Source organism: Myotis lucifugus, unplaced genomic scaffold (genome assembly GCF_000147115.1).
Source record: "Myotis lucifugus unplaced genomic scaffold, Myoluc2.0 scaffold_7, whole genome shotgun sequence".
Lineage (NCBI taxonomy): Eukaryota > Metazoa > Chordata > Mammalia > Chiroptera > Vespertilionidae > Myotis > Myotis lucifugus.
Genome location: NW_005871055.1, coordinates 13,597,641 through 13,624,488, shown reverse-complemented (window position 1 = coordinate 13,624,488; position 26,848 = coordinate 13,597,641). Strand labels below are relative to the sequence as shown.

Here is a 26,848-nt window from a genome sequence, read left to right as displayed (position 1 = left end):
TAATAAAACCCTAATATGCAAATCGACCGAATGGCGGAACGACCAGCCGCTATGATGCGCACTGACCACCAGGGGTCAGACACTCATTGAGCATCTGCCCCCTGAGAGGGAGGTGACTGGCAGCAGCAATCAGGGGACAGGGCCAGCCAGTGAGTGCCCTGCCGGTTGCCTCCCACAAACCAGCAGTCAGACATCCCCTGAGAACACAGGCTGGGCTGAGGGACACCTCCCCCCACCCCTGCCTGAATTTCATGCACTGGGCCTCTAGTTTTCTAATATGTCCACTTCTCTCCTCATTTTTCAGGTCTGTATTTTCTAAATGGGAAGTGGTAGTAAAAGGAGGAAGACATGTACATATGAACAAATAGACATGGCTTTTAGGCAGAATCATTTTGTTGTTTGAAGAAGATAAAGAGTGTTTTAACCAGCCACATGCTACGCTTCCAAAACGGAAACCATCCCCATTTCTTCCATATGTGCTGGAATATTTACAAATTTAAGTTACCATAATTGTCTTTACAAACCCAGATATATCACTAAAAGGTCTACTTTTAAAATTGGGCAACCAGACTTGATATGTGAGGTTTGCATCTATAGACATTAATGAATGCAAAAAGCATTGTAACTGAAGATATCAAGGAGAGGCTAAATCACCAAGGTTTCCCTTCTGGAAGTAAGAGCTAATGAGAAAGGAAACCACAATGCCACTTCTCCAAACTCTTCTGGAGTTTTACCTCCTGCATCCCTGGCCAGTCATGCTAAGCTCTCAAGAGCTCCCTTGGTGTGCTCTAGCCTGTTTCCTTACTTTGCAGGGATATTTTCTCTTACATGGAGAAATGGAGTGCCCTTCACCATTCTGTTTCTTTGGAAAACTCCTACTGGTTCTTTAAGAGGTAGCTTTCCCTTCTCTCCTCAGGCAGAGTTGAGCACTTCCTTCTCTGTGCTCCTATAGCACCATGGTAAAAATACCTTTAAAGCGGCAGTTTTCAACTGTTTTTATCCCATGGCATGCATAAACTAGTTACTAAAATTAACTAGTTTCTTTTGCGGCACCCAAAAGAAATATTTTTTTTGCCGATCTGACCAAAAAAATGTAATTTTTATTCATTCACACTGGATGGCTATTGCTGTGTTGGCTGTTGTCAATTTTTTATTTGACAACCTAAGGGAAAAGATATCTGTGCCCCTGACTAAGTAGTCAGGTATTGTATGTTTTAAAAAATCTTGCAGCACATCAGTTGAAAAGTGCTGCTTTAAAATATTCGGATTAGTGAAATATTTAAGTTGTGTAACCATTTTCATCCACAGGACTGTATGTCCCTCAAAAGCAAGGGTTGATGAAGATAAAGAGTATTTGGATTACTTAGAGTGAAGATATCTTCATCTTTCTATCTCCACTATCTAGGAAAAGTCCAGCATTTGATTAAATATGAGTGGATGACAGATGTAGCGGCTACTAGTGAAGAGGATCTCTTTGTCCACCAGAGGCGGGGAACACAGGCAGGAGTGGTCAAGATCAAGCTCGATGGTGTTCATATTCTTCTTTTTTTAAAAAATATTTTTATTGATTTTTAGAGAGAGAGGAAGGGAAAGAGAGAGAGAGAGAGAAACATCAGTACAAGAGCAAAGCATGAATCAGCTGCCTCCTGCTCTTGCCCCTCACCTCCACCAGGGATCAAGCCCACAACTGGGACATGTGCCCTGATGGGGAATTAAACCAGCAAACTTTCAGTGGAGTACAGGACAACACACAACCAACTGAGCCACCTGGCCAGGGCCATATTCTTCTTAACTCTTCCCTCAAGGTGTTGAGGAACTGGTGAAAAGAGACATTTAAAATTTCTCAAAAGAGCTTAGGAAGAGCCCCAGTTGTAAGTAAAATCTTGCAGAAGTGGGTTTTCTTAACTAACTTGAGGTCAGAGCTCAGTAGCCTGAGTAACCCCAAAGGAGAACAGAGAAATTTGAGATACAGAAATCCAATGGCCAGAGGCACTAAGAAAGGTGCCACCAGCCAGGCCCACATCTGTGTTGGCCTGCAGTGGGCAGGCAGTATAGGTATTGCCACCACTAGGCTCTGGCATAAGCAGGAAGCTTCCCCAGTTCATAGCAATGTGACCCTGGGCCACTTTTTTAAACCTCAGTTTCCTCATCTATAAAGAGGAAATCCTAATAATGCTCCATAGGATTATGGTGAGAATTAAATATGATCCTATATAATAAAACCCTAATATGCAAATCGACCAAAGAGTGGAACCACCTGTGGAAAGACTGGTCCCTATGATGCGCACTGACCAACAGGGGGCAGACGCTCAATGCAGGAGCTGCCCCCTGGTGGTCAGTGTGCTTCCACAGGGGGCGCACCACCCAGCCAGAAGCCAGGCTCATGGCTGGCGAGCTCAGTGGCAGTGGCAGGAGCCTCTCCCACCTCAACTGCAGGCGGGCAGTAAGGAGCGAGGGGTCCAGTACTGTGAGAGGGATGTCTGACTGCTGGCTTAGGGGGACATCCCCCAAGGGGTCCCGCACTGCGAGAGGGTGCAGGCCAGGCTGAGGGATGACCCCCCCCCCTCTAGTGCATGAATCTTGTGCACCGGGCCTCTAGTAATGTATATAAAACGTTTAGCATTGAGTACCATTCAGTAAACATTAGCTGGTCTTCTCATTTGTCCTTTAGCTATTGTTTCCTCTGACTCCAGTATAGATAGCCTTTCTACAGAGAGAATATGGATTAATCATCCTACATGAATAAGGACAAAGACTGATCTTTAAGCAATCTCCTTCTCATCTGTGGAAATCCAAGTCAAATGTCCCTTGTGGAGGACCATGCATGGCTGTCCAAGGAAGAGCTATTTTCCCCCTTTCTGTGGATCTAAAAAGTCCCCCTGTATTCCAGTGACTGGTGTCTCTCTCCCCTACTAAATAGTCAGAGTCACATCTTATCTTTGTGTCACCAGCATCTAACATAAGGCCTTACATATATGGGAGGTATTTGACAGATTTTTCTTGAAAGAAGAAATGTACAATATATGAATTGGCTTATGGCCAATTTAGACATAAGAATTTAGACATTTAGAAATTCCAGAGGATGAATGTCATAGTCCAGACAGTGATCTGTAAATTGCATTCAGATAAACTTGAGCACCCATTCCCAGTTATTACCTGGACACTGAGTTCATGCATCCTGGCTTGGTTTTATCCTCCTTTCAGTCACTGCTCCATCTTCACAGTCCCTTTACTTCCACCTCAGCAGGACTCAGCTCAAAGTCTGACACTATGTCCTTAGAGACCCATCGCCAAGCATCACCGGCAGCCAACAGTGTTTACAGAAACCGCTCGAAGAAGCCCAGTCCCAGGTTGTATCACCTTGGCCAGAAATCTCAAGTCCTCATCAGGGTGGGACCAGGGTGCATTCCATGGCTAGTTTAAAGATTGCCTAAGGACACTTGCTGCTCTTTAGTCCCCATAACTATTCATCAGTCATTTCTCCAGCCAAGTGGTTTCATGTAAACTTGAAGCACTCACTTGCCTTGTCCTAGGAGTTTGTACCTTTCAATGGGAGGGGTGTTATAAGTATGTACAACAAGAATATAATTATTAAACTCCTCAGAGAAGGTGACAATAGACTTGTAGGTCCCTGTATATCATTAGTTTATGGGTTGCTTTGTTCATGTCTACAACTCACTTCCTGAGCACCTGCTATATGCCAGGTAAATGAGGAGACACTGTTCAGTGACTTACAGTTTGTGATTAAATAATGTGCTGGAAGACATGGATGTGGGCACAGGTGCCATGCCTCAGAGGTCTGAACCAGAGTTCAAAGGAGGAAGGGCTCACTGATCCCCACCCAACAGCCAGAAGACCAGAATGTCTGAACCCATGCTGATTATTTTTACAAGTCTGTGGGTGGGATTTTAGTATTCGCCTGTGAATTTGGCATTGTGTCTTTTGAAGCATTGTGCCTGAGGGTAAGTTATTTTAATGTGGTTTGATTTGGATTGCTCAGGAAACTCAGAAGGCCATCATGCAAAGTTAAGAATTAATATACAGATGAATACAGGAGACATTATCTTGCCTTGATCACTGTAAATTACAGTGCCAATAGTATGTGCATATAGATTTGGCATATGTTGTTTGTAGCCTGAACCTAAACAATACCTTCTCAATACCTAGATTCAGTTTTTCTTCATATACAGGAAACATACATGAAATTATATTCATAAGCTATATGAAATCATGAGGGAATTATACTTATTATATGTTGAGCAGGTCTTAAAGAACAGCACTTCCTATTAGACTTGAAAACTTATTATAAAGGACAGAGAAGAAATGAGGAGACCTGAATTCCAGTCCCAATGAGGTCTGTGACACTAGGCATATCCTTTAGCTTGGTTGTCATTTCACTCTTCTGTGACAGAAGAAAAGTGTCCAGACAGATAATCTCTGAGGTCCCTTCACCTCTACATTCTATGACTCTGTTATTCTTAAACTATCACTTAAAGAACGTGGCACAGACCCAGAATATAGCAAAGAAAACTATTACAGATTTGGAAAGTAAGCCTCCAAAACCAGGTTAAAAGAAATTTTTAGAAGCCCCGTGGCAGTCATCAAGGCATGTGACAGAATTTTTATGAATTGAGCAGCTTCTATTATTCCCTCTGAGAATAGCCCAAGAGAGAGGGAGCTTGAATCGTATCAGAATAGATTTAGGTTACAGAGTAGGGATATGAGACACCAGAGAGGTGTAGAGTTTCTGTATTTGGATATTTTTAAGAAAATAGTGGATGGTTTTCTTTCTGGGACAGTTTGCATACAGTCTTGCTAGAAACTAGGAGGGAATTGCATCAGCATGCTGTATGTAGCGACATCCCAGAAGCTGCTCCAGTAACCTTACTGAGCTGTGCTGAGCAGCTGAGCAGTGGCCATCTGCTTCAGTCAGTGAGAAGAATGCATGTGAACTGAGCTTTACCTGCTGATGAGGTAAGAGCAGGAGCCAGGTGGGGATGGTAGATGTTGGGTGTATTTCAGAGGAGGCACCTCCCGGGAGAAGGGCCAAGGCCACAGCTTCTGAAAGCCCCTGCCCCTGTTTCTAGGCTCATTTGAAATACACCATAGGCAGACTCTAACTTGTGCAAACACTTGCCAACTAGTGAATCGACTTTTGGAATTTTTTAATTGGAAGGGATTTCATCTCTCAATTTATAGATGAGGAAATGAGGCCCAGAGAGGCAAAATGGAGTCTGATGTTACACAGGTGGTAGCCTAGGTCTCCCAACCCACAAGTCCGTCACTTTCTCCCACTCCCTGCTGGATATTTCAGTTAGGGTGTCCTTGGAGATGTACAAGTGTATACGTTCCCTGAATGCCTTCATTGTGTGGACTGATTTAGATGTTTGATATTTTAATTTTTTGATAAGCTTTTTGTGCTGATGTCTTACTCTTATCTAATATTTTTCCCTTTAACCTTGTGTTTATCCTTTTTATTTATTCTTTTTTATCTTCATAACTTTTTTCAATAAGTGAGCTGTAATCTCTGTGTCCCATTTGAAACTTGACCTGTAACTGTGGGCTCATGAAAGTTCCAGCCTTAATAACTCTTATGCATGTAGCCCAGTAACCAGAGCAGTGCTCATGGGTGGAGTGAAAGAATGAATTTATGAACAAATGAGTGACATCTGGTATTGAAGTAATTGTGTAATAGTGGATAATCAACTAGTCCATATTCAAAGTCAGCTTTTTTAAAAGATCCAGGCATACTCTGAGCTTTCAATAGAGGAAAGTCTGGATCTCAAAGTTCTGGTGAAATGAAGGGTAGCTGTGGAGTTTCAAGACATTAACAATAGGAGTATTATCATTTACAGCGAAGGGAAAGAGAGATACCAAGGCAATGAGGGCCTCCACAACCTGCAGCCTGGAGTATTCCTTTTGCTTGCAAAAGGTTTGTTTTGTATCACATTCTTCATAGAAAACAGAGGTGTTGGGGGTATGTTGGGTGAGAGGAGAGAGGCTGTGGCACTCCTTAGCTGGTGACAGAGCCGGGCTCTGTGTGCTGTGCTATATACAGCTTCAGAAGTCCCTCAATGCAGTGATCAAGTCACAATGGCTCCCAGAGTAACATTAGGCACATCAGGTTTGGAGTAATCTGGATTGTTGGCTTCCCATGACTGTTTATACGGCCCAAGATAATGAGAGAAAAGGGCCACTGAGTCTGTGCTGTGAATAGCCTTCCGTGGCCTTGCTCCTCTCCCTTTGAGATTGAAGAGACAAGAATTCTGTACTCTGAAGCAGCCCCTGGAAGAATCAGTGAATATGCAGGGATAAAAAGATAATATGAAGGAAATTTTGACTTGACAAAATAATTCATAAGAGCCCTTTAAGTGGTTATTTGTATTTGAAACCATTTATAATTATTTGGTTTCTTTTTAAAAGTCATTTTAAAAATACATTTCAGAATCATCTTTTATGAAAAGTTTTGGTATATCTGTTATCTATAGGCAAGTGGCAAGAATATATGGTAAATTACTCATGGTTAGACCCCCTAAAATGGTCTATGTTGTGAAATGAAGGGAACAGGAATAGGTGGAAGTAAAGCTCTTTTGTTATCTAAGTTTCTAAAAAACTTACAGGTCTTTTATTTTGTGTTGAAGTCCTATGTACTTTATGTTTTACTTCTTTAGTCATCATAGTCTAACTCTAGAGATTGCAATATTGATCATGTTCTAGATTACAGGTTGTTTTGGATTACTCACTGTTCATTGAGGTGTTCGGAAGTGGTACAATTTCCCCCTGGATACACACTGATATTATTGAGATAAAGGTAGGAATTTAGGTCCTGAGTTTCCAGTTTTACTTTACTCACTGTGTCAAGTTGCAGGAAAAGTAGGGCACATTCAAAAGAGTCCCTTGGCAATATGATGCCAGGTTACAAGTGCATCCCTGGTCCTGGCAGTTATATAATTGGGCATCAATATATTGAGTCAAAGCACTGACCAGCACAGCACTATCACCTTTCAGAAACAATTCCATCACATGAGCATTTCTCTCTGGATAGGTCACCTTCTATAATTCTTTCTGCTTCTTTTCATTATTTGTTTTCTCTTCTCAGAGATAATTCAGCTTACAGTTTTACATTTATTTTACAGAACATATTTCCTCTTGTAAATTCTATAGCACTGCATTCTATAGTAAGAACCTGCAAATAGTTTCTATATTCAGACTTCAGGAATTTGAGTCAGTTGCTTTTATCATAAGACATCATTCTCAGAAATTTGCTTTCATTACCAGTTGGAAAATACCAGCCTCCTTTAAGTAGGGACTCAAAACTTACCAACTTAAAGAAATGAATAGGTTTTGTCACTTTTGCCATTTGAGGGGTTATTTGATGTTCTTATGACATCAAATAATCTTATAACAATGAACAACCAGTGCTTTATTTGGCCAAATGTCATGGGTTTCTATAACTATTGACTTAATAAATTTAATTGCTCACAGAAAAACTAGAAGCCAGATGTGACTTAGAGAGTGGGTTAAGATTTTTCTTCTTAGATTTTGTGTTGAAGATCCTATTGTATGTTTCACTTCTTTAGTTTTGGACAGTGATTCAAAAATTCATTTCCAAAATTCACCACTGATTTACAAGAGACCTTAAAATGGTTCCAGGCCGGGCATAGTCAGATGATGCATTCATTAAAAAAGGTCACACTTCCTGCAGGAACAGTAGAGCAGTGCTGAAGAAACGGCTCTTGGAAGGCACATACCTTTCACTTTTTTCAGGTTCCAAATGCTTCAGCAAGCCCCATTACTATAATGACCTCGCTAGAGTCTGCTGCCAATATGGTGGCCATAATTTGCAAACTGAAACACTCACCAATTGTCTTTATGAATTTTACCAACATTATTATAACTCATACCTTCAAATATGTATGCATTAGAATGGGTGTATTTTTTCCAGGCTAACACATTAATAGACTATGTAAAGTACCTAATATTTGATTCTAACCCCAGTAATGTCCTTCTTAGAAATGGTCTGATCTGCATGTTAACAACGTTGTCCTCCTGTTTCTCTACTTTGTGAAAATGCTGCTATTTGCACACCCAGTTCAATCATTTCTCAGTTATGGTCTATAATGGCCCTTTTACTAGTAATGGTCCCTCCATCCTTTTGCTGCTTTTTTCACCAGCAACTACATTGACCTGGCATTTCTTTAAGAACTTGTACATAGACAAAGCATTTTTATCTCATTGGACCTTCAGGCTCCTTATCTATAAAACTAGAGGCCCGGTGCACAAAATTCATGCACGGGGTGGGGGGGGGGCGAGGGGGGTGTCCCTCAGCCCAGCCTGCGCCCTCTCCAATCTGGGACCCCTTGAGGGATGTCCAACTGCCCGTTTAGGCCCAATCCCTGTAGGAATCGGACATCCCTCTCACAATCCAGGACTGCTGGCTCCCAACCACTCGCCTGCCTGCCTGCCTGATTGCTCCTAACCGCTTCTGCCTGCCAGCCTGATCATCCCCTAACCACTCCCCTGCCAGCCTGATCGACACTTAACTGTTCCCCTGCCGGCCAGATCACCCCCAACTGCCCTCCCCTGCAGGCCTGGTTGCCCCCAACTGCCCTTTCCTGCTGGCCTGATCACCCCCAACTGCCCTCCCCTGCTGGCCTGGTTGCCCCCAACTGCCCTTTCCTGCTGGCCTGATCACCCCTAACTGCCCTCCCCTGCTGGCGTATTTGCCCACAACTTCCCTCCCCTGCAGGCCATCTTGTGGTGGCCATCTTTGACCACATGGGGGCAGCTATCTTGTGTGTTGGAGTGATGGTCAATTTGCATACTGGTCATGACTAATTAGCATACCAGGGCTAATTAGCATATCCCTCTCATTATTTGTGGTTGGAGTGATGGCCAATTTGCATACTGGTCATGATTAATTAGCATATCCGGTCATGGCTATTAGGGTGTCGTGACCAATTTGCATATATACCCTTTTATTAGTATAGATTATTCCTTAGATTCCTTCTGTCTCTAAAAGTTGGGGTTGGTTTCCAAGACTTTCTGCTCATTCTGATGGTAAAGGCAACTTCTCTATTTGTGTTTGAGCCCTACAAAAACAAACAGGAAGCATAGTAACTTAGGCTGCTGACGATCATTCTCCAGGTCACCTTTTAAGCAATTTCAATCTACTCTCTTTTCTTTTAGTTATTAAATCACTGATGTGTTTTAGATTTTTAAAATTTGCAGGCTGTCTCACTGTATGGCTTCTCTGAGCAGAACCTATTTATAAAACTATTTGTAAAATGTGATTATTCAGATGCTTAGATTTTTCATCTTTACCTACCTGGCATGGCTTAAAAGCATTGTTTTACATGGATTTAAAATAGTGCTTTTTTTCTCTTTCTAGGTCTTTATTTGAATGGGTGATGCAATTTTTAGGCTAAAATGGTTTCTACTTTTTCACGATAGCATGATCTTATTTTTTTTTCCACCTCAAAATGTAAGTCTTTTCTTCCTTGGCCCTGCTCTTGACCCTTAAATGTATTCTCATTTCTTGTACTTCTGCCTTTTCTTGTGTTTCTCACCAGTCTCTTACAGTGGTCTAAAATCTACAACTCTTATGTCAAAGGATAGGGCCAAGTTTCAATTTAGAGATCCCCTTCATTCTCTTTACTTTTCACATTGTTTCATGCTTTCCAGGTAATTAGATCATTGTAGACATGCCTCACCTGAAATGAAGAACAGTGCCTTGCTTATAGTAGGCATTCATTAAATATTTGTTAAGTGGATGAATTTATTTCATAATCTTATGAACATTCATAAACCAAGAGATGTTAAGACACCTAAAGCCTAGAAATTAGGGCCGGCCAGCTCTAGGACTTTAGACCAGATTTTACCAAAAACCTTGTTAAAATATGATGGGGGAGAGCCTTCTCTTAATACATACATAGAGTTTTGGTAGAGAGTATAAAAGAGAATCAAGCCAAATTAGTCACCAGAATTTAGTAAAGTGTACAAAGTTATATACTAATTTCTTAAAACAGAAGCCTTGATTTCTGTTTTAATACATGAAAGCAAAAGCTTCCCAAGTTAGAATACTTAGATATGTTTTCTGTATTACAGTTATTTTTAATCTTCCATGGGTTATACATATTAAAGGTACTTAATGAAAAATTCAGAGTGAATGAATGGATGGATGAAATGAGTGTCTAACAGAAATGTGAAGGCATTGAACCTGAATAGACATCATGGGAGAGGAGAAAAAATTGAGAGTTGGAATCCTGGCTACTCTTCTACCTACCTGTGTAATCTGGGATAATGTACCTTAATTTCTCTGAGCTTCTGCTTCCTGCCCTAAAAAAATGAGAATATATATACTTATGCCACTAACCTTCATTGATGGAAGTTATAAAAAAAATAAATAAATAAAAATAAAAAACACAAAACTCTGTTTACTACATCCCCCAAGTGTCTTCATTTTGAGGCCTGGGTAATGGTATTACTATCAACCTTACTTCTGCAGCCCTAAGAAAATTGGTTTGTCTCGTATAACTAGAGTAAATTATGTAATTGATGATGTTTTCTTTTTTGCATTAATTTCTGAAGAACATGGAACTAGATTTTCAGCCCACTTCTAGCAAAATATGCAGTCCTAACCATGTATTTGAAGTATTAACACTCTTCCCTGCCAACATCTTATTTCTCCTCACAGATTACATAATCTTATTGGCTTAGTTCTCAAATTTGGATATATCCTTGTAACCTGGCTCAAATTTTTTTTGAAACAAGACAGTGAAAAAGAAGGAAGAAAGAAAAAAAATACAGGAGGGAGGTAGATAGAGAGACAGGCAGACAAAAAGGAAGGAAGGGAAGTGAAGAGAAGATAAGGCAGTCAGATAGCCAGGCCCTACCTCTGAGGGTTATCGTGATGTATAAATGAGATTGTGTTTGCTTATACAGTTAAGGCCTCAACATTTTCTATTATCCTTCTGAGAACCCAATGGACCAAGGCCTTTTTAAATAGATAAGGTAAATAATAATAAAATTAATTTTTATTGATAGTAAAATATATATTCAAGGAATTTTAAAAATAACTATCTATATATCTATAATAATAAAAGCATAATATGCTAATTAGACCAGACATCCTTCCACATGACCTTCTGGATGAAGCCAGGTTTGCAAGGGAAGCCCAGGTCCTGAGTGCCTGTCGGCAGCCAGAGGGAATCCCGGGTCCTGGGTGCCAGAGGGAAGCCAGTGCCAGCAGCCGGGGAAGGAAGGCCTACTCTTGCACGAATTTCATGCATCTGGGCCTCTAGTATCCTATATAATAAAGAGGTAATATGCAAATTGACTGCCCCCCCCTCGCACAGGATGGCTGCCCCCATTTGGGCACAAGGTGGCCGCAGGGAAGGGCAGTTGGGGGCGCCCAGCCCTGCAGGGGGGGCAGTTGGGGCGACCAGGCCTGCAGGGGAGGGCAGTTGGGGGCAATCGGGCCGGCAGGGAAGCACTTAGGCATCAATCAGGCTGGCAGGGGAGTAATTAGAGAGTGATCAGACTGGCAGGCAGAAGTGATTAGGGGCAATCTGGCAGGCAGGCAGGCGAGCGGTTGGGAGTCAGCAGTCCCGGATTATGAGAGGGATGTCCAACTGCCGGTTTAGGCCTGATCTCACAGGGATTGGGCCTAGACCGGCAGTCGGACATCCCCTAAGGGGTCCCAGATTGGAAAGGGGAAAGGGTGCAGGCTGGGCTGAGGGATACCCCCACCCCAGTGCAAAAATTTTGTGCACCAGGCCTCTAGAGTGTGTGTGTGTGTGTGTGTGTGTGTGTGTGTGTTTAATTCCACAATTTTTAAATGATTCTCCCTGGAGTTTCCACTGGTACACAAGGTGACAAGGAGGTGGGATAATGGAGGCAGGAGAACATTTGGGTTTTTTTCAACCAAAGACTCCCAGAATTGGTCTTATGGTTTTGTTTTCATTTGTTCACTTTTATTTACATGTAAAGTTTCTGTTAACAAAGGATCACATGGGGAAACAAACGTTTGAAAGCACTGATATATGTACATAACAGGATAGTAAGTTGGTGAATTAATGGATGTGGATTTACAAAATTAAGCATAATGCATTTTTGGCCTGCAGATTGAAGTGTTAAAATTGTTTCCATTTTTGTGTGCTTGTTGGTTGCCACTAGGAACAAGTACAGCATTATAGAATAATGTAAAAATGTAGAAAAGGAAATCAATTTAAAACATCCTGTCACAAATTTAAAATATTTTTTAAAATCAGTAGTTTCACTAACATGCCCAAAATATAATTATAGAAATACCCCATCCTCCATACTCCCACCCACCCCACCAGGAAATCCAGTAAGATTTAGTGAAAGTCTTATTTGAAACATACTGGTGTGGATTAGCTAGGGGCATTATATTCTCCAATATAATCCATTTTATGTTTCATTCTCTTTCTACCCATCCAAGGCAGCAATAATGCACGGGAAAAGAGAAGTAACTCTAGCACTGGCATTACATTTCTCAGCAAAACTAGACTTTCTGAGAAGAGAACACCTAAAAGCCCCTCAGATTCCCATATATTGATTATTAGTCAAATTTTCTTTCTTTTTCTCTAAATGTTTACAGAACTTTAATAACATCCTTGTAAGTTATAAAGTGTATCTGTTGTGCTGGCCAAATATATTAATTTTAAATATGAACATGACAATGTGTCTAAAAGACATCTAGGTGAAAGTTAAGTGGGGTTTTTTTTTTTACTTGTATATTGCTGTGTGGCAAACTACTCCAAAGTTTAGTGATTTAAAACAATCATGTTATCATCTCTTTTGACTCTGTTGGTTTAATGGGCACAGCTGGGTGATTCTTCTGCTCCATGTGATGTTAACTAGATTGTGGACACCTGGGGGCTCAAATGGGCTGAAACATCCAGAATGGCCTAGTCAGGTGGCTGGCAGTTGAAATGCCTGTCAGCTGGAGGCACAGCAGGAACTGTTAACCAGAGCATCCAGTTCCCCTTCATTGGCTTCTTCATGTGACTTGGACATCTCACTGCATGGCAGTGAGAGGGAACATCCCAAGAATGAGCATTCCAAAAGGAAGAAAGCAGAAGTTTCTAACTGAGACATAGATTTTCTAGCCTTCTAAATGGTCAAAGCAGTCACAGGATCAGGCCAGGTTCCAGGGAGGGAAATCAGCTCTGCTCCAAATGTAAGCAGCAGCACATAATAGGGAGAGGAGAGACTGGTGAGAGCCATCTTCAGACCCCACCATATGGAAGGTTAAAAAACAAAAACAAAACAAAAAACTTTTGAAAAGATAGTTACAAATCATGAGGGATGCAGAGAAATAGTTCTTCACTTAATAAATGGAAATTGCTTTTTAAAGAAATTGGCACATTAAGAATTAACATGAACAACAGTCATTCCTTATGTTCTTCCCCTCTGCAGATCTGTTGCCTAAAGCAATAAAAAATGGCCAGAGGATCAGTGTCTGATGAAGAAATGATGGAGCTCAGAGAAGCTTTTGCCAAAGTTGGTGAGTAGATCTGGTACCTCAAGTGGCACAATTCTCTTCTTTATTGACTTCAGGACAGATTCATTGAAATGGTAAAATGAAAAAAAAAATAGCAGAAGTAGCAAGAATACAATGGTATTGGTTAAAGGAGTTAGGGAATTTAATTCTGAAAGATATCTTTCAAGAAAATGCTTCTTTCTCTATCAAAACATGAAATATGGGCCCTTTCTTACCTGTAGCTTTTCCTGGAAATGGCTCTTAAGTCTCATCTTTTTATTGCATCTACTTTCTTTGTTGTTATTGTTTTCTATGTGTGTTTTTTTGTATAATTTATTTATTTCATAATACTTTTTTATCATATCATTTCTTATTTATTTTTTTACAAACCAAGCTTGACAATTTGGAAATCCCTTTGTACAGTTTATAAAATAATGACTTCTAAATAAAGGCCTGGATTCACCAGCAGACCAAGCAATTATGTAAACAATTTCTGTTCACCAATATGGTTCCCTGTCATGCATTTTCAAGTAAAATTGCTTCCATAAGGTGGAACAGCACTACATACGATGCATATCTTTGAAACGTTAGCTATCAGACATGGTAGGTTGCCAGGCACCTGACGCCCTAATGACAAGGAAGGTATCCTTTGTTATGTTTCTACTTCTGATTTACACTCAGAGGAGAGTCAGCTGAAAGACAGAAGTGCTGCAGGGTCAATTGTATCCTTGTATCATTTCTCCTGCGTTCAGTGGTGTTTATTCTCTGAATTCTCATACTTTTTCTTACTCCTTATCTCTAAGCCTATGATTTATTATTATTTTCTCATCTGATTTTATTAGAGACCCTTTAGATTCTGTTGCCAGACCTCTATTTTGAAATTATGACTCCTGAATGTTGAAAGTGATGTTAAGGAACATGTCCAATAGCAATAGGCCTCTTATGAGAGTCCAACTCTTGCGCAGGATCAGGTCATCACCCCTGAATGCTTGCTCTGCTGCCTGTTCACTTCTAACCCAGCCCTCGCTCACTTTTCTTCATGCTCTTAGTTGAATTGCTCTGAAACTACAATTTGTCATTTGCCTTACAGATACTGATGGGAATGGGTACATCAGCTGCAATGAGTTGAATGACCTGTTCAAGGCTGCTTGCTTGCCTTTGCCTGGATACAGAGTGAGAGAAATTACAGAAAACTTGATGGCTACAGGTGATCTGGACCAGGATGGGAGGATCAGTTTTGATGAGTTTATGAAGGTATGATGCATAATACAAGGAGATGCATTTGAAACTTGGAACTTTAATTAAAAAAAATATACAGAAATGTATTTCCACTCTTCAACATTATGTATTCTTTGTGGTTTTCTTGACCACATATTGGATTTCTATAGATACACTAGGGGCCCAGTGCACAAATTCCTGCACCTTGAAAGGAACTGTGGGCCACGAGGCTGCGGTAGGCACAGGGGCAGGTCTCGGCCCATCCTCCACGCCCCCACAGAGCCCCTCCCCCCGTCCCCTGTCTGCTGGCAGCCCCACTCCCTCCACCACCATTCCCATGCACTGACAGCACCGGCTCCACTCACACCCGCTGACAGTGCAGAGCGATTGCGGCCGGCGCCGGGAGGGGCGCAAGTGGGGCCAGCACTGTCAGTGGGTGCGAGCGGCAGCTGCTGCCCCGATCGCCCTTCAGGAGCATGGGGTGGTGGAGAAGCCCTCAGGGGCGATCATGGCCGGCAGCCGCCGCTTGCACCCGCTGATGGTGCCAAGCTATTGGAACCAGTGCCAGGCACCAGCAGTGAGTGTGAATGGTGGCTCCAGTGCCAGCATCAGGTGTGAGTGGAGCCAGTGCAGGTGCAAGCGCCGGGTAGGACTGTGGCAGACCACTGTGCACAGGAGCAAAGAATTTTCAGTAACCACCAGAGGCTCGTCTCAATGACAGCAACCAGTGCCCCGCCTTGGTCTGGCACCCCTGCTCACCTGCTCCACCATCCTGCCATGGCCAATGCCTGCCATGTTCCACACATGCCCCCTGGTGGTCAGCGCACATCATAGCGACCGGTTGTTTGGTTGTTCCGGTTGTTCTGCCATTCAGTCTATTTGCATGTTAGCCTTTTATTATATAGGATTATATTTTTGCAGGTTTTTCATGGCCTAAAAAGCACCGACATTGCCAAGACCTTTAGAAAAGCAATCAATAAGAAGGAAGGGATTTGTGCAATTGGTGGTACTTCAGAGCAGTCTAGTGTTGACACCCAACACTCCTATTCAGGTAAGTTGTACTAATGGGTGTGGCATGGGGTAGAGAGGGTATTGGGATGAGGTAAGAGCTGAGGGCAGAGGGAGAGGGAACCATGTAGAAAGGATGTCTTCTGGGATTACAGATTCTAAACTTAGTATTCAGACTTAAGGGATACAAAGAAAGATAGAAGTTAAGATTAATTTATTGACTATTGCCTATTTTTCATTGCATAAGTGGGCCAGTAGTTCCAGCTCTAGGTAGGGCCCAATACCAAATAATCTTTTTTTTAATCTTTATTTTTCAGATTATTACAGATGTTCCTCTTTTTCCTCCCATAGCTCCCCTCCACCCGGTTCCCACCCCACCCCAGGCCCTCACCTCCCCCCACATTGTCCTTGTCCATAGGTGTAAGATCTTTGTCCAATCTCTTCCTGCACCCCCCACACCTCCTTCCCCTGAGAATTGTCAGTCTGCTCCCTTTTCATACCCCTGATTCTATTACATTCACCAGTTTATTCTGTTCATCAGATTTTTTATTCATTTGATTTTTCGATTACTTGTTGATAGATATGTATTTGTTGTCACTTTGTTGTTCATAATTTTTATCTTTACCTTTTTCTTCTTCTTCCTCTTCTTAAAGAATACCCTTCAGCATTTCATATAATACTGGTTTGGTGGTGATGAATCCTTTAGCTTTTTCTTGTGAAGCTCTTTATCTGAACTTCAATTCTGAATGATAGCTTTGCTGGGTAGAGTAATCTTGGTTGTAAGTTCTTGCTATTCATCACTTTGAATATTTCTTGCCACTCCCTTCTGGCCTGCATAGTTTCTGTTGAGAAATCAGCTGACAGTTGTATGGGTACTCCCTTGTAGGTAATTAACTGTTTTTCTCTTGCTGCTTTTAATATCTCTCTTTGTCTTTTGCCCTTGGCATTTTAATTATGATGTGTCTTGGTGTGGTCCTCTTTGGATTCCTTTTGTTTGGGGTTCTCTGCGCTTCCTGGACTTGTAAGTCTATTTCTTTCACCAGGTAGGGGAAGTTTCCAGTCATTATTTCTTCAAATAGGTTTTCAATATATTGCTCTCTTTCTCCTTCTGGCACCCCCATAATTTAGATGTTGGTATGCTTGAAGTTGTCCCAGAGGCTCCTTACACTATCTTCATATTTTTGGATTCTTTTTTCTTTTTGTTTTTCTGGTTGGGTGTTTTTTGCTCCTTGGTATTTCAAATCTTTGACTTGATTCTTGGGATCGTCTAGTCTGCTGTTGAATCTCCGTATATTATTCTTTATTTCAGTTAGTGTATGCTTAATTTCTGACTGGTCCTTTTTCTTTCTTTTTTTTTTTTTTTTGGCATTCTGACTAAGATCCTTGAAGGTCTCACTAAGTTTCTCAGAGGTTTCTAAAAGATTCTTGAGTAACCTTATAACTGTGGTTTTTGAACTCTATACAGTAGGTTTTTGGGTTACATCGGAGATCCATTCCTATGACGTAATGCGATTTTCGCCATAAGTCAGAACCCACTTACATGAGCACCTACGTCACTCACATGGAACACATATACAGCAGTAATGAAGTGAAACAGTAAAAAAAAAATTTAAAAGAAAGAACAATTCCTGACCTTTACTTGTGGTAAATAAATAATAAAAAACATAAAGCACATATGTACATACGTTGAAATGATGGAACTTTTTTTCATATAAATACTGTAAAAGGAGATGACAATGTAACCACAAAATGATGTATATCGAGTCCGACGTAACCCTAGGACTGCCTGTATCCAGTATTTTGCTTCCTTCCATTTCTTTCATTTATGACATGTTTTTCTGTCTCCACATTTTGGCTGCTTCCCTGTGTTTGTTTCTATGTACTGGGTTGCTGCTAAGTCTCCTTGAGTTGATAGAGTGGCCTTGTGTGGTAGGTGTCTTATGGGGCCCAGAGGCTCAGCCTCCCCAATCACCTGAGGTGGACATTCTTGGTGCACCCTTTTGTGGGCTGTGTGCACAGTCTTGTTGTAGTTAAGCCTTGATTGCTGTTGGTATCACTGGAGGAATTGACCTCCAGGCCAATTGGTTGTGAGGACCAGCTGTGTCTACAGTGTGAGAGCTGCTGTGCAGGAGACACCCTTATGGGGCAAGATTTGCTTCAGTGGGGCTTTGGTGCTCACTGAGTCTGCCCCCTGAGTGTGTCACTTATGAATGTGAAGAGTTGTAACCTGGTATGGTCTCACACTGACCACTGGGTACACTGGCTCTTGGATCTCCAAGGAGGTGCAAAGTCAGCCACTGCCTGGGGCCACTCAGCAGGAGCTACAGAGAGATTTTCAGATTCCTCCTCTTTGTATCGGGTTTGGAAGTGCCCAGATGAGGCCCAGCTGTGAAGCAAGGCAGGCTGCTGCTGCCAGCCTTGGGCCTTGTTTAGGTAGCTTTGGGGCTCCCTGACCCAGCTGCTGCCTGTTTGACAGGTTTTAGGCTGAGAAAGGACAGGCCATTCATATGCAAAAGCTGCTGTGTACAACTTGGGTGGGGTTGCAAATTGGGTGGGGCAGGGTCTCAGGGAATTACCAGGGCGGAGCAAACAGCAATGGCTGTCAGTCAGCCCTGCACCGGAGAGTTCCCAGCACAGGAACAATGACCACTGCGAACACCTCCATCTGAAAGAAAGCCACCCTAGCATTCCTGCCCTGATGCCAGACAGTCCAGTTTCTCCCCATATGTGTCTGGGTCCCCCATAGTCTTTCCCGGAACTGGAGTGCAGAGCAAGCAGAAGCTTGTATCTCCCTCCCGATTAAAAAAACAACACACCTGGGTGCCAGCCCGTTCTGCACCTCCGTACCTCCTACCAGTCTCAATGTGCTTTCTTCATCCTCTCTAGTTGTAGTACTTCCACTCAACCAGCTTTCCCCTGGTTCTGGATGATAGTTGTTCTGTCTTTTAGTTGTAATTTTGATGTGGTTGTGAGAGGCAGCAAGTACAGGTGTTTACCTATGCTGCCATCTTGGTTCTCTCCCCGAAATAATCTTATCAGCATTTAAAAAATACATTAAAGGCTGCCAAAGTTGCTTTGTAAATCTTTTGGACAAAATGAGCTACTCAGGCTTCTACATTTAAATTTCATGTTTATTCTTTTTAAAATATATATATTTTATTGATTTTTTTACAGAGAGGAAGGGAGAGGGATAGAGAGTTAGAAACATCGATGAGAGAGAAGCATCGATCAGCTGCCTCCTGCACACCCCCTACTGGGGATGTGCCCGCAACCAAGGTACATGCCCCTGACCAGAATCAAGCCTGAGACCTTTTAGTCCGCAGGCTGACGCTCTATCCACTGAGCCAAACTGGTTAGGGCCATGTTTATTCTTAATGCCAAGTGAATAGTCCAAAAAATTATATTTTCATTGATTTGGAAGAAAGTTGCATATTTATTCTGAAGTTTCTGAAAGCTGTCATCCAACAACCTTGATGGAAACTTATAATAGCTCTAACAGTATAATAATCCAACAATCCCCAAACTGAGTTCTTCAAAGCATTAGTTATTCTTAAAGATAAGTTCATGGTTAAGTAGCATCTGCAATTCCTAAGACAAAGTTTAGCCATTTATTTTGAAATACAGAAATTTTCATAGCCTTTTGCTATATAAATGTACATTATGAAACTTCAAGACAGTGATATGCTATACAGTGTTTCTCAAACTTTTGTGACTTAGGATTCTTCTGAGGGATACTGTTGCTTTCAATGACACACAAATTGACAATCATAGTGCTGGGCATAACTTGAAGTTTTATTAAAATTTCTAAAATTGACCTCTGGCAGCTTTACTGGTAGGAAAGAAAGATTATATCACAAATTATTTCATTTCATAGTAATTTCATTATAAAAAAATTTAGAGATATTGCAAAGATTGCCTGTGATCATCCCACATTTAAATCAGCATGGATAAAGGCAGAGCCCCCAGTTTTATTCTGTAAGAATTAGATCACATTTATATTTAAATTATATATAAATATAAAGAAAATATACTTTATTATTTATATATATTTACATATATAAAATATAGCTATATACTTGCTTTTAAGTATAAAATAATTGCATATGTATACATATATATAGCTTCTAAATCTACTTGCTGTATGTTTTCTGACTTGGAGTGAGCAGAGAGTCTGTGCTATATCCCAAGTCATCGAAGATTTTTTAAATGTCAATAAATATGAGAAGATCAGATAATGGGTGAGATGACCTTGCAATGTCTCTCCTGAGCATGAGAATCTAAGATCCACAGGTATAATTTTTATATTAGATTTTTACTTTGCACATAATCCATTTTAATCATTTACTTGCAGAGGAAGAGAAGTATGCCTTTGTTAATTGGATAAACAAAGCCCTGGAAAATGACCCTGACTGTCGGCATGTCATCCCAATGAATCCAAACACGAATGATCTCTTCAATGCCGTTGGGGACGGCATCGTCCTTTGGTAAGTAACACTTCCTTCTTGGTTTCCGAAGGTTTCACTAGAATTTTCTGGAATACCAACAATTAATTGTGTTTATCCTAAACCAAATTCTATTGGTGTCAGCTGGACTTGAAATGTTTTTCTGGACTTTTACTTGGCAGGTCCAGGAGAGAAACCTACTGTCAAGAGCAAATTATAACAAGAAATGTGAAACTACTATTTTTTAAGTGCAGAAGAAGGATGCACAGTATAGAGACAAACATAAACATAGAGATACAGTGATACAAGGTCCAGGCAATTATTTGGGGGATATATGCCACTTTGCTTCATTGAGCATGGCTTACGTGAGAGTAGACAGAGTTAATAATAGCAGCATGATAACAGACTAATACAATGGAAGTCCTATGCTAAGGGAGTTGGAAGTGGTGCACACAAATACACAACTGAGGGCACCTGAAAAGGAGGAATGTATTCTTCTTTGGGAGGTCTCAGAACTCAGCTGGTCAATTCACGATGGTGTCTTTGAAAATGCCTCTGCAGCTCTTGCTTTAGCAGCTTCTCTGTCATCATAAAACATGGTGTTAGTGAGGAGGCTTGAAATGCTCAATCTCAGGTGAGTCCATGTGTTGAAAGGAGGGATAGGTGGGCAAGACTTTAAGCCCCTTTTCTCTGCTCTGACCAGAGCAATTCTGCTTTTGATATTTTATTTATTAGAGTTCATTTTTTAAACATTAACTGCTAAAAACTCACACACACAACCTAGCCTATAGGATCAAGTCCTGGTTCCTTTGGTTGGCACCCAACCTCCCCCATCAGTCTTCTGGTTTTACCTTCCAATGCCCCCTGACTCAGGAACCCAGTCCAGGGTACTGAATACATGGCTTTATAAATGACAGCAAGCATATAGTATCTTGCTTATAATTTGAAACTGTGGCTTTGCCTTTTATTTTTAAGAATGCCCTTCCCCATCCTTTCCTTCTATACAGATCCAATTATGGTGTAAGTTTCTGGTCTATTCCAACCTCCAGTGATTTCTTCCTTAACTGAATTCTTTTTAAAAAACATATATTTTATTGATTTTTTTACAGAGAAGAAGGGAGAGGGATAGAGAGTTAGAAACATCAATGAGAGAGAAACATTGATCAGCTGCCTCTTGTACACTCCCCACTGGGGATGTCCCCGCAACCAAGGTACATGCCCTTGACCAGAATCGAACCTGGGACCTTTCAGTCCGCAGGCCAACAATCTATCCACTGAGCCAAACTGGCTAGGGCCTTAACTGAAATCTTAAAACATATGTTCTTTGTAATACTTTGGAAGCCATAATAATGTCCTGCTTTGGACTATTACTATCTTTTTATATCCAGATATTTTGTCTCTGTAATTGGATTACACACTTTTCAATGGCATGGGTATCTCCCACTTTTAAAGTCACCTCTCTGCAGCACCATCTCCCAGAGCTTCTGGTTCACTCCAATTTCATATTTTTTCAAATTACAATTTAGGAGTTTGTTTTGCCTATATTGTAGTAAAATGCCTTTTAGTTAAATATGTGTATATATACATGAAAAAGTTATAGGAATACATCTTTAAACAACCACCACCAAAAAAAAAGGTAGTTGGAAAAATTGTTAATGTAATTTCTGATCTCATTAAAAAAAGAAATAGTCATAGTCTAATTTAATATTCTTTGAATTTGTTATTCTTTGTATTTTTATTCTAATTCGCTTTTTAAAAATAAGATGGAGGTGAACTAAGGAAATTTATTTTTTATGTCCCATTGAAGGTTAAATCAATGCTGACTTGGGTAAAATCAGTTTTTCATAAACAATACCTGCTGGCTTTGGCTGTCTAATCAATGTATTAGCTACTTGTATGGGTGAAATTTCTAAAGTGTTGATACAATAATGACTACAGGAAGATATAAAAATTTTATCAGGTGACTAATTAAAGGCATAGAGTTTGACCAGGTGTCAAATAGAAATTGAGACATCATATAATCTCAAAAGTGTATAATATTTTATGTAGTGGAACAATTTTTATGCCTGAGAAAGTGAAGTACTCATGGAGGATTTGCTTTGGCTCTCCTCCCAGAATTTCATAATATGCTAAGGAAACCAGGAAAATTTTGTAGCTTTTAAGGTAAGTGACTGAAGTGGGGTCCTTATTTTTTGGCTCAATATATTAGTATGAGTTTAGGAATATTAACCTTTCCTACAGATGGTTTGAATCTGATCAAAATTGCATAACTGCCTGGCCAGTGTGGCTCAGTGGTTGAGCGTCGACCCATGAACCAGGAGGTCATGGTTTGATTCCTGGTCAGGGCACATGCCTGGGTTGCAGGCTCAACCCCCAGGGGTGGGGTGTGCAGGAGGCAGCTGATCAATGGTTCTCTCTCATTATTGATGTTTCTATTTCTCTCTCCCTTTCTCTTCCCCTCTCTGAAATCAATAAAAACATAGAAAAAAATTTTAATTGCATAACTGATTTTATATCTAAACACCGGATAGCAACGATTATGTTACCATTTTATGATATTGCTAGAATTTAAATTCAGTGTTACTGGGCCCTATTATTTAGAAGCCTGATTTCTTTAACTTGTTTCTCTTTCAGTAAAATGATCAACCTATCAGTGCCTGACACAATTGATGAAAGAACAATAAACAAAAAGAAACTCACCCCTTTCACCATTCAGGTATGTCTTCCCTCTGTTACTTTCAAAGAGGATTGTGCTTGGAATGAATGCTCACCAGAAGTGCTGAGTCACACTTGTTCAGGGCTCAGACATTATTCCCTAACCCCAGGCTTTGGACTGGTGATTGTCATGACTAGTGCAGATAGAGGAACACATTTATGTTTGTTCTTTTATGAAAATAACAGGGGTGGGGGATGGGGTATTGGAAGTGGGAGAAGGTTAGCCTGGTGTGAATAGTTTGGGAATTCTTTGTTTTGGCCGCTTATGAATAAAATTCACATTGGTAAAGTTTTAACTTAAACTTACCCCAGCAATTTATCGTTGAGCTGATGCCAGATACATAGCATTTTAGCAGAAAAGATAAGACTTTCTAAAAGTGAGGGTGTGAAAACGGCAAGTGTTCTTAGAGCCTACACAGTGCTCTTTGCTGCAGCCACCAGAGTGATAAATATAACCTGTTTGTACACCTTCAGTGAGTTGATTAACTGGAATAATAATCAACCAATAGTAAGTAAGCTGTATTTCTATGTTATGTTCCAGTATTTAACATTATTGTAATTCTCTTGCTGGGAAACCATGTCTCATTTCTTAAATCATGAACAATAAATTACATCCTGTTTGGATTTAAGCAACCCTGAAGACTTTTAAAAATATATATTTTTTTATTGATTTCAGAAAGGAAGGGAGAGGGGGAGAGAGACAGAAACATCACTGATGAGAGAGAATCACTGATCAGCTGCCTCCTGCATGCCCCACACTGGGAATAGAGCCTGCAACCTGGGCATGTGGCCTGACTAGGAGTCAAACCGTGATCTCCTGGTTCATAGGTCGATGCTCAACCACTGAGCCATGCTGGCCTGGTAACCCTGTGTACTTTTAAAATGGAATTGTTAACCAAAGAGAACAATGATGTTAAACCTATATGAAGGAACTTAATGTTAAATTTACTCATAATGTTGGTCAGAAGAATTGGTATTTTTCACTCATCATTTGAACTATACACTAGGGTAAAAAAATACTTTTCTTCTCATAGTTACTTTCCCAATTTGACTAGTGGCCAGTATTTTGTTTTGTCAATTTATCATAAAACCAACTTCTATACATCTCTGACTCTGATAAATTCTCCTTGTTGAACCTAAGAATAGTATATAGATTCTAGACTGAAAATTTCACTGACTCACAGTATTCCAACTGTGAGTTACATTATATACATTGTTGTTAGTGATAACAACATATAATCTATACACATGTGTGCATGTGTGTGTGTGAACACATGGGTGTGTGTTTGTGTAGATGTGTATGTGCTCAAGGTCCCTAGATATTACCAATACTCAACAAATTGTCCTAGTAAGAACCACTCTATCTTTTCTACAAATTTGATTTATACATTTTTTATTCCTTTAATACAAAACCTGAAAGTCAAAAAGCTATTTTCTTACTCTCTTTTGTGACCTTGGTAACAATTGTGTTATTAATGATAGACAGTGACAAGGTAATGAGGGTATGTTCTCCCTCAAAGGTGCCCCCTTTTTTCTGGCTGATGGAGATATTGAGTGTGAAGGCACCATCACATAGCAAGATGGAAAAATACATGACTCATTTGTTTCATCCTGACCAGAATGGGTCTTCAACTCAGGGTTCTGGTTTGATTGACTAGGTACTACATAAGCCCTGTGTCTGGGTTACTGGATTTCCTTTTCCAGTTATTACTCACTGCTTTTCTCAATGTCAAAATCTAGTGCCTTTACACCTGTGAAGTTTCCAGAAACAAAATATTGTTATTGCTGCCAATCAGGAATCATCATTTAGTATTTGCAAAATCAAAAAACAAAACTTGCATGACCTCACTCATTTGTGAAATATAATGAACAACATAAACTGATGAACAAAAATAGATCTAAAACACAGAAGCATTGAACAGATTGTCGAACCTCAGATGGAAGGCAGGGGAGGGTGGGTGGTGGGAAGAGATCAACCAATGAACTTGTATACATATATGCATAACCCATGGATACAGACAATAGGTTGGTGAAGGCCTGGGGTGGAGGGGTGGGCTGGAAGAGGTCAATGGGGGGAAAAAGGAGGACATATGTAATAGTTTCAACAATAAAGATTTTTTTAAAACTTTCATACTTTTTCTCCTGCAGGAGAATTTGAATCTGGCTCTGAACTCTGCCTCAGCCATTGGATGCCATGTGGTTAACATCGGGGCTGAGGACTTAAAGGAGGGGAAGCCTTACCTGGTCCTGGGACTTTTGTGGCAAGTCATCAAGATTGGGTTGTTTGCCGACATTGAACTCAGCAGAAATGAAGGTACAAGTAAAGCTTCAAATGTCATTAGTGACGTGGCTTTGTATTACTGCATGTGTTGGAGGCTGTAGGAGGTGATGTCAGGAATAGTCAAGCTCAGAATCCTCAATTTTTTAAAAACTACAGTTATATTGAATTCATTGTATTAATGTAATAGATTTTATCCATGCTGATTAGATTTTTTTAAATGATGGAACAAAAGCTTTTTAAGACTACAGACTAATAATAATGCATTTTTAGAACCTATAGCTCAGTCTAGCTGTCTGCAACTCCAACCTCAAGAGCTTTTCTGAGTTAATTTTGCTTTTAGACACTATGTAACAAGTCTACTTTTAAATTGTGTTTTATGAAGCGATTCACATTCATATACTGCAGTGATACCAATAGATTAGGATAAACTTGGTGTAGTTCTTACCAAGATGATAGAAAATTACATTTAGTGTTTCAAAGTTCTCAGCTAAATATGCCGCTGTGAATCTATTTCTAGTTGCTCTGAGCATCCTATCTGCATTTAAACTATTACAGCCCTGTCCTTTAGACAGAAGTAATAGATCTTGATAAGTATTATGTAAAATATAGTGTTACTTTTTGATTTTCAGGTACAGATCCTACCAATACAAAATCTGTAGCCAAATTCTAATCTTTATAATTTATATATAAAGTGTATATATATATATATACATATATATATATATATATATATATATATATATATATGTATATATATATATCTACACTAATAAAAGAGAAACATGGTAATTAGCGTATGACCGCTACCCTTCCCATTGGCTAATCAGCATATCCTTATGCAAATTAACTGTCAGCCAAGATGGAAGCCAGCAGCCATGCACTGAAGCGAGCAGGGAGGCTTGCTTGCTTCAGTGACTGCGGACTCCAACGTTCCCTGCCTAACTTGCCGGCCTCTCAGCTGCAACTCTAAGCAACTATGTACTATGTTGCAAATAAGAAGCTAAACAAAACCCCAGAAACCAGCCGGACTGAAAGCCAGCCAGACCGCAACATTATATCGATGTTTTCAGCAGCCAAGGCCTCAGAGCTAAAGCTGGCCCAGAATAAAAAAAAAAAAGAAAAGAAAACAAGGAGCGATTGGGAGCTTCAGTCACTTGCCAACCGGAAAACAGCCCTCAGCCCCTCACCCAAACTGGCCAGGCACCCCAGTGGGGACCCCCATCCTGATCCAGGACACCCTTCAGGGCAAACCAGCCAGCCCCTACCCATGCACCAGGCCTCTATTCTATATAGTAAAAGGGTAATATGCCTCCCAGCACCGGGATCAGCGTGACAGGGGGCAGCGCCCAAACCCCCTGATCAGCCCTGCTCTGTGCCTGATAGCGGGGAGCTCCCCAATCCCCTGATCGCCCTGCAGCTCTGTGTGTGACAGGGGGTGGGGCCACAACCTCCCTATCCACCCTGCTCTGTTCGTGACAGGGGAAGGTGCCCCAACCCCCTGATCAGCCCTGCTCTGTGCCTGATAGGGGGGAGCTCCCCAATCCCCTGATTCCCTGCGGCTCTGTGTTTGACAGGGTGCAGCGCCCCAACCCCCGCCCCCCCCCCACAGGCCCTGCTCTGTGTGTGACAGGGTAGAGCCATAACCTCTCCATCGGCCCTGCCCCGAGTGTGACAGTA

General features: G+C 40.9%; 1 protein-coding gene across 3 annotated transcripts in view; it reads left to right on the top strand.

Annotated features, from left to right (window-relative positions):
• LCP1 (lymphocyte cytosolic protein 1) overlaps positions 1–26,848 on the top strand; it is a 64,857-nt gene that overhangs the window by 8,977 nt on the left and 29,032 nt on the right. For 2 of the 3 annotated variants that reach the window (XM_006083591.2, XM_023748944.1), the window contains exons 2-7: positions 13,444–13,531; positions 14,598–14,761; positions 15,647–15,776; positions 20,085–20,217; positions 22,810–22,891; positions 25,039–25,204. In XM_006083591.2, coding sequence (XP_006083653.1) covers positions 13,468–13,531; positions 14,598–14,761; positions 15,647–15,776; positions 20,085–20,217; positions 22,810–22,891; positions 25,039–25,204 — 739 coding nt within the window. In that variant the 5' untranslated portion in view covers positions 13,444–13,467. Of the gene's footprint in view, positions 1–9,408; positions 9,485–13,443; positions 13,532–14,597; positions 14,762–15,646; positions 15,777–20,084; positions 20,218–22,809; positions 22,892–25,038; positions 25,205–26,848 lie in introns of those variants that run through there. The other variant, XM_023748947.1, reaches the window with a different exon arrangement.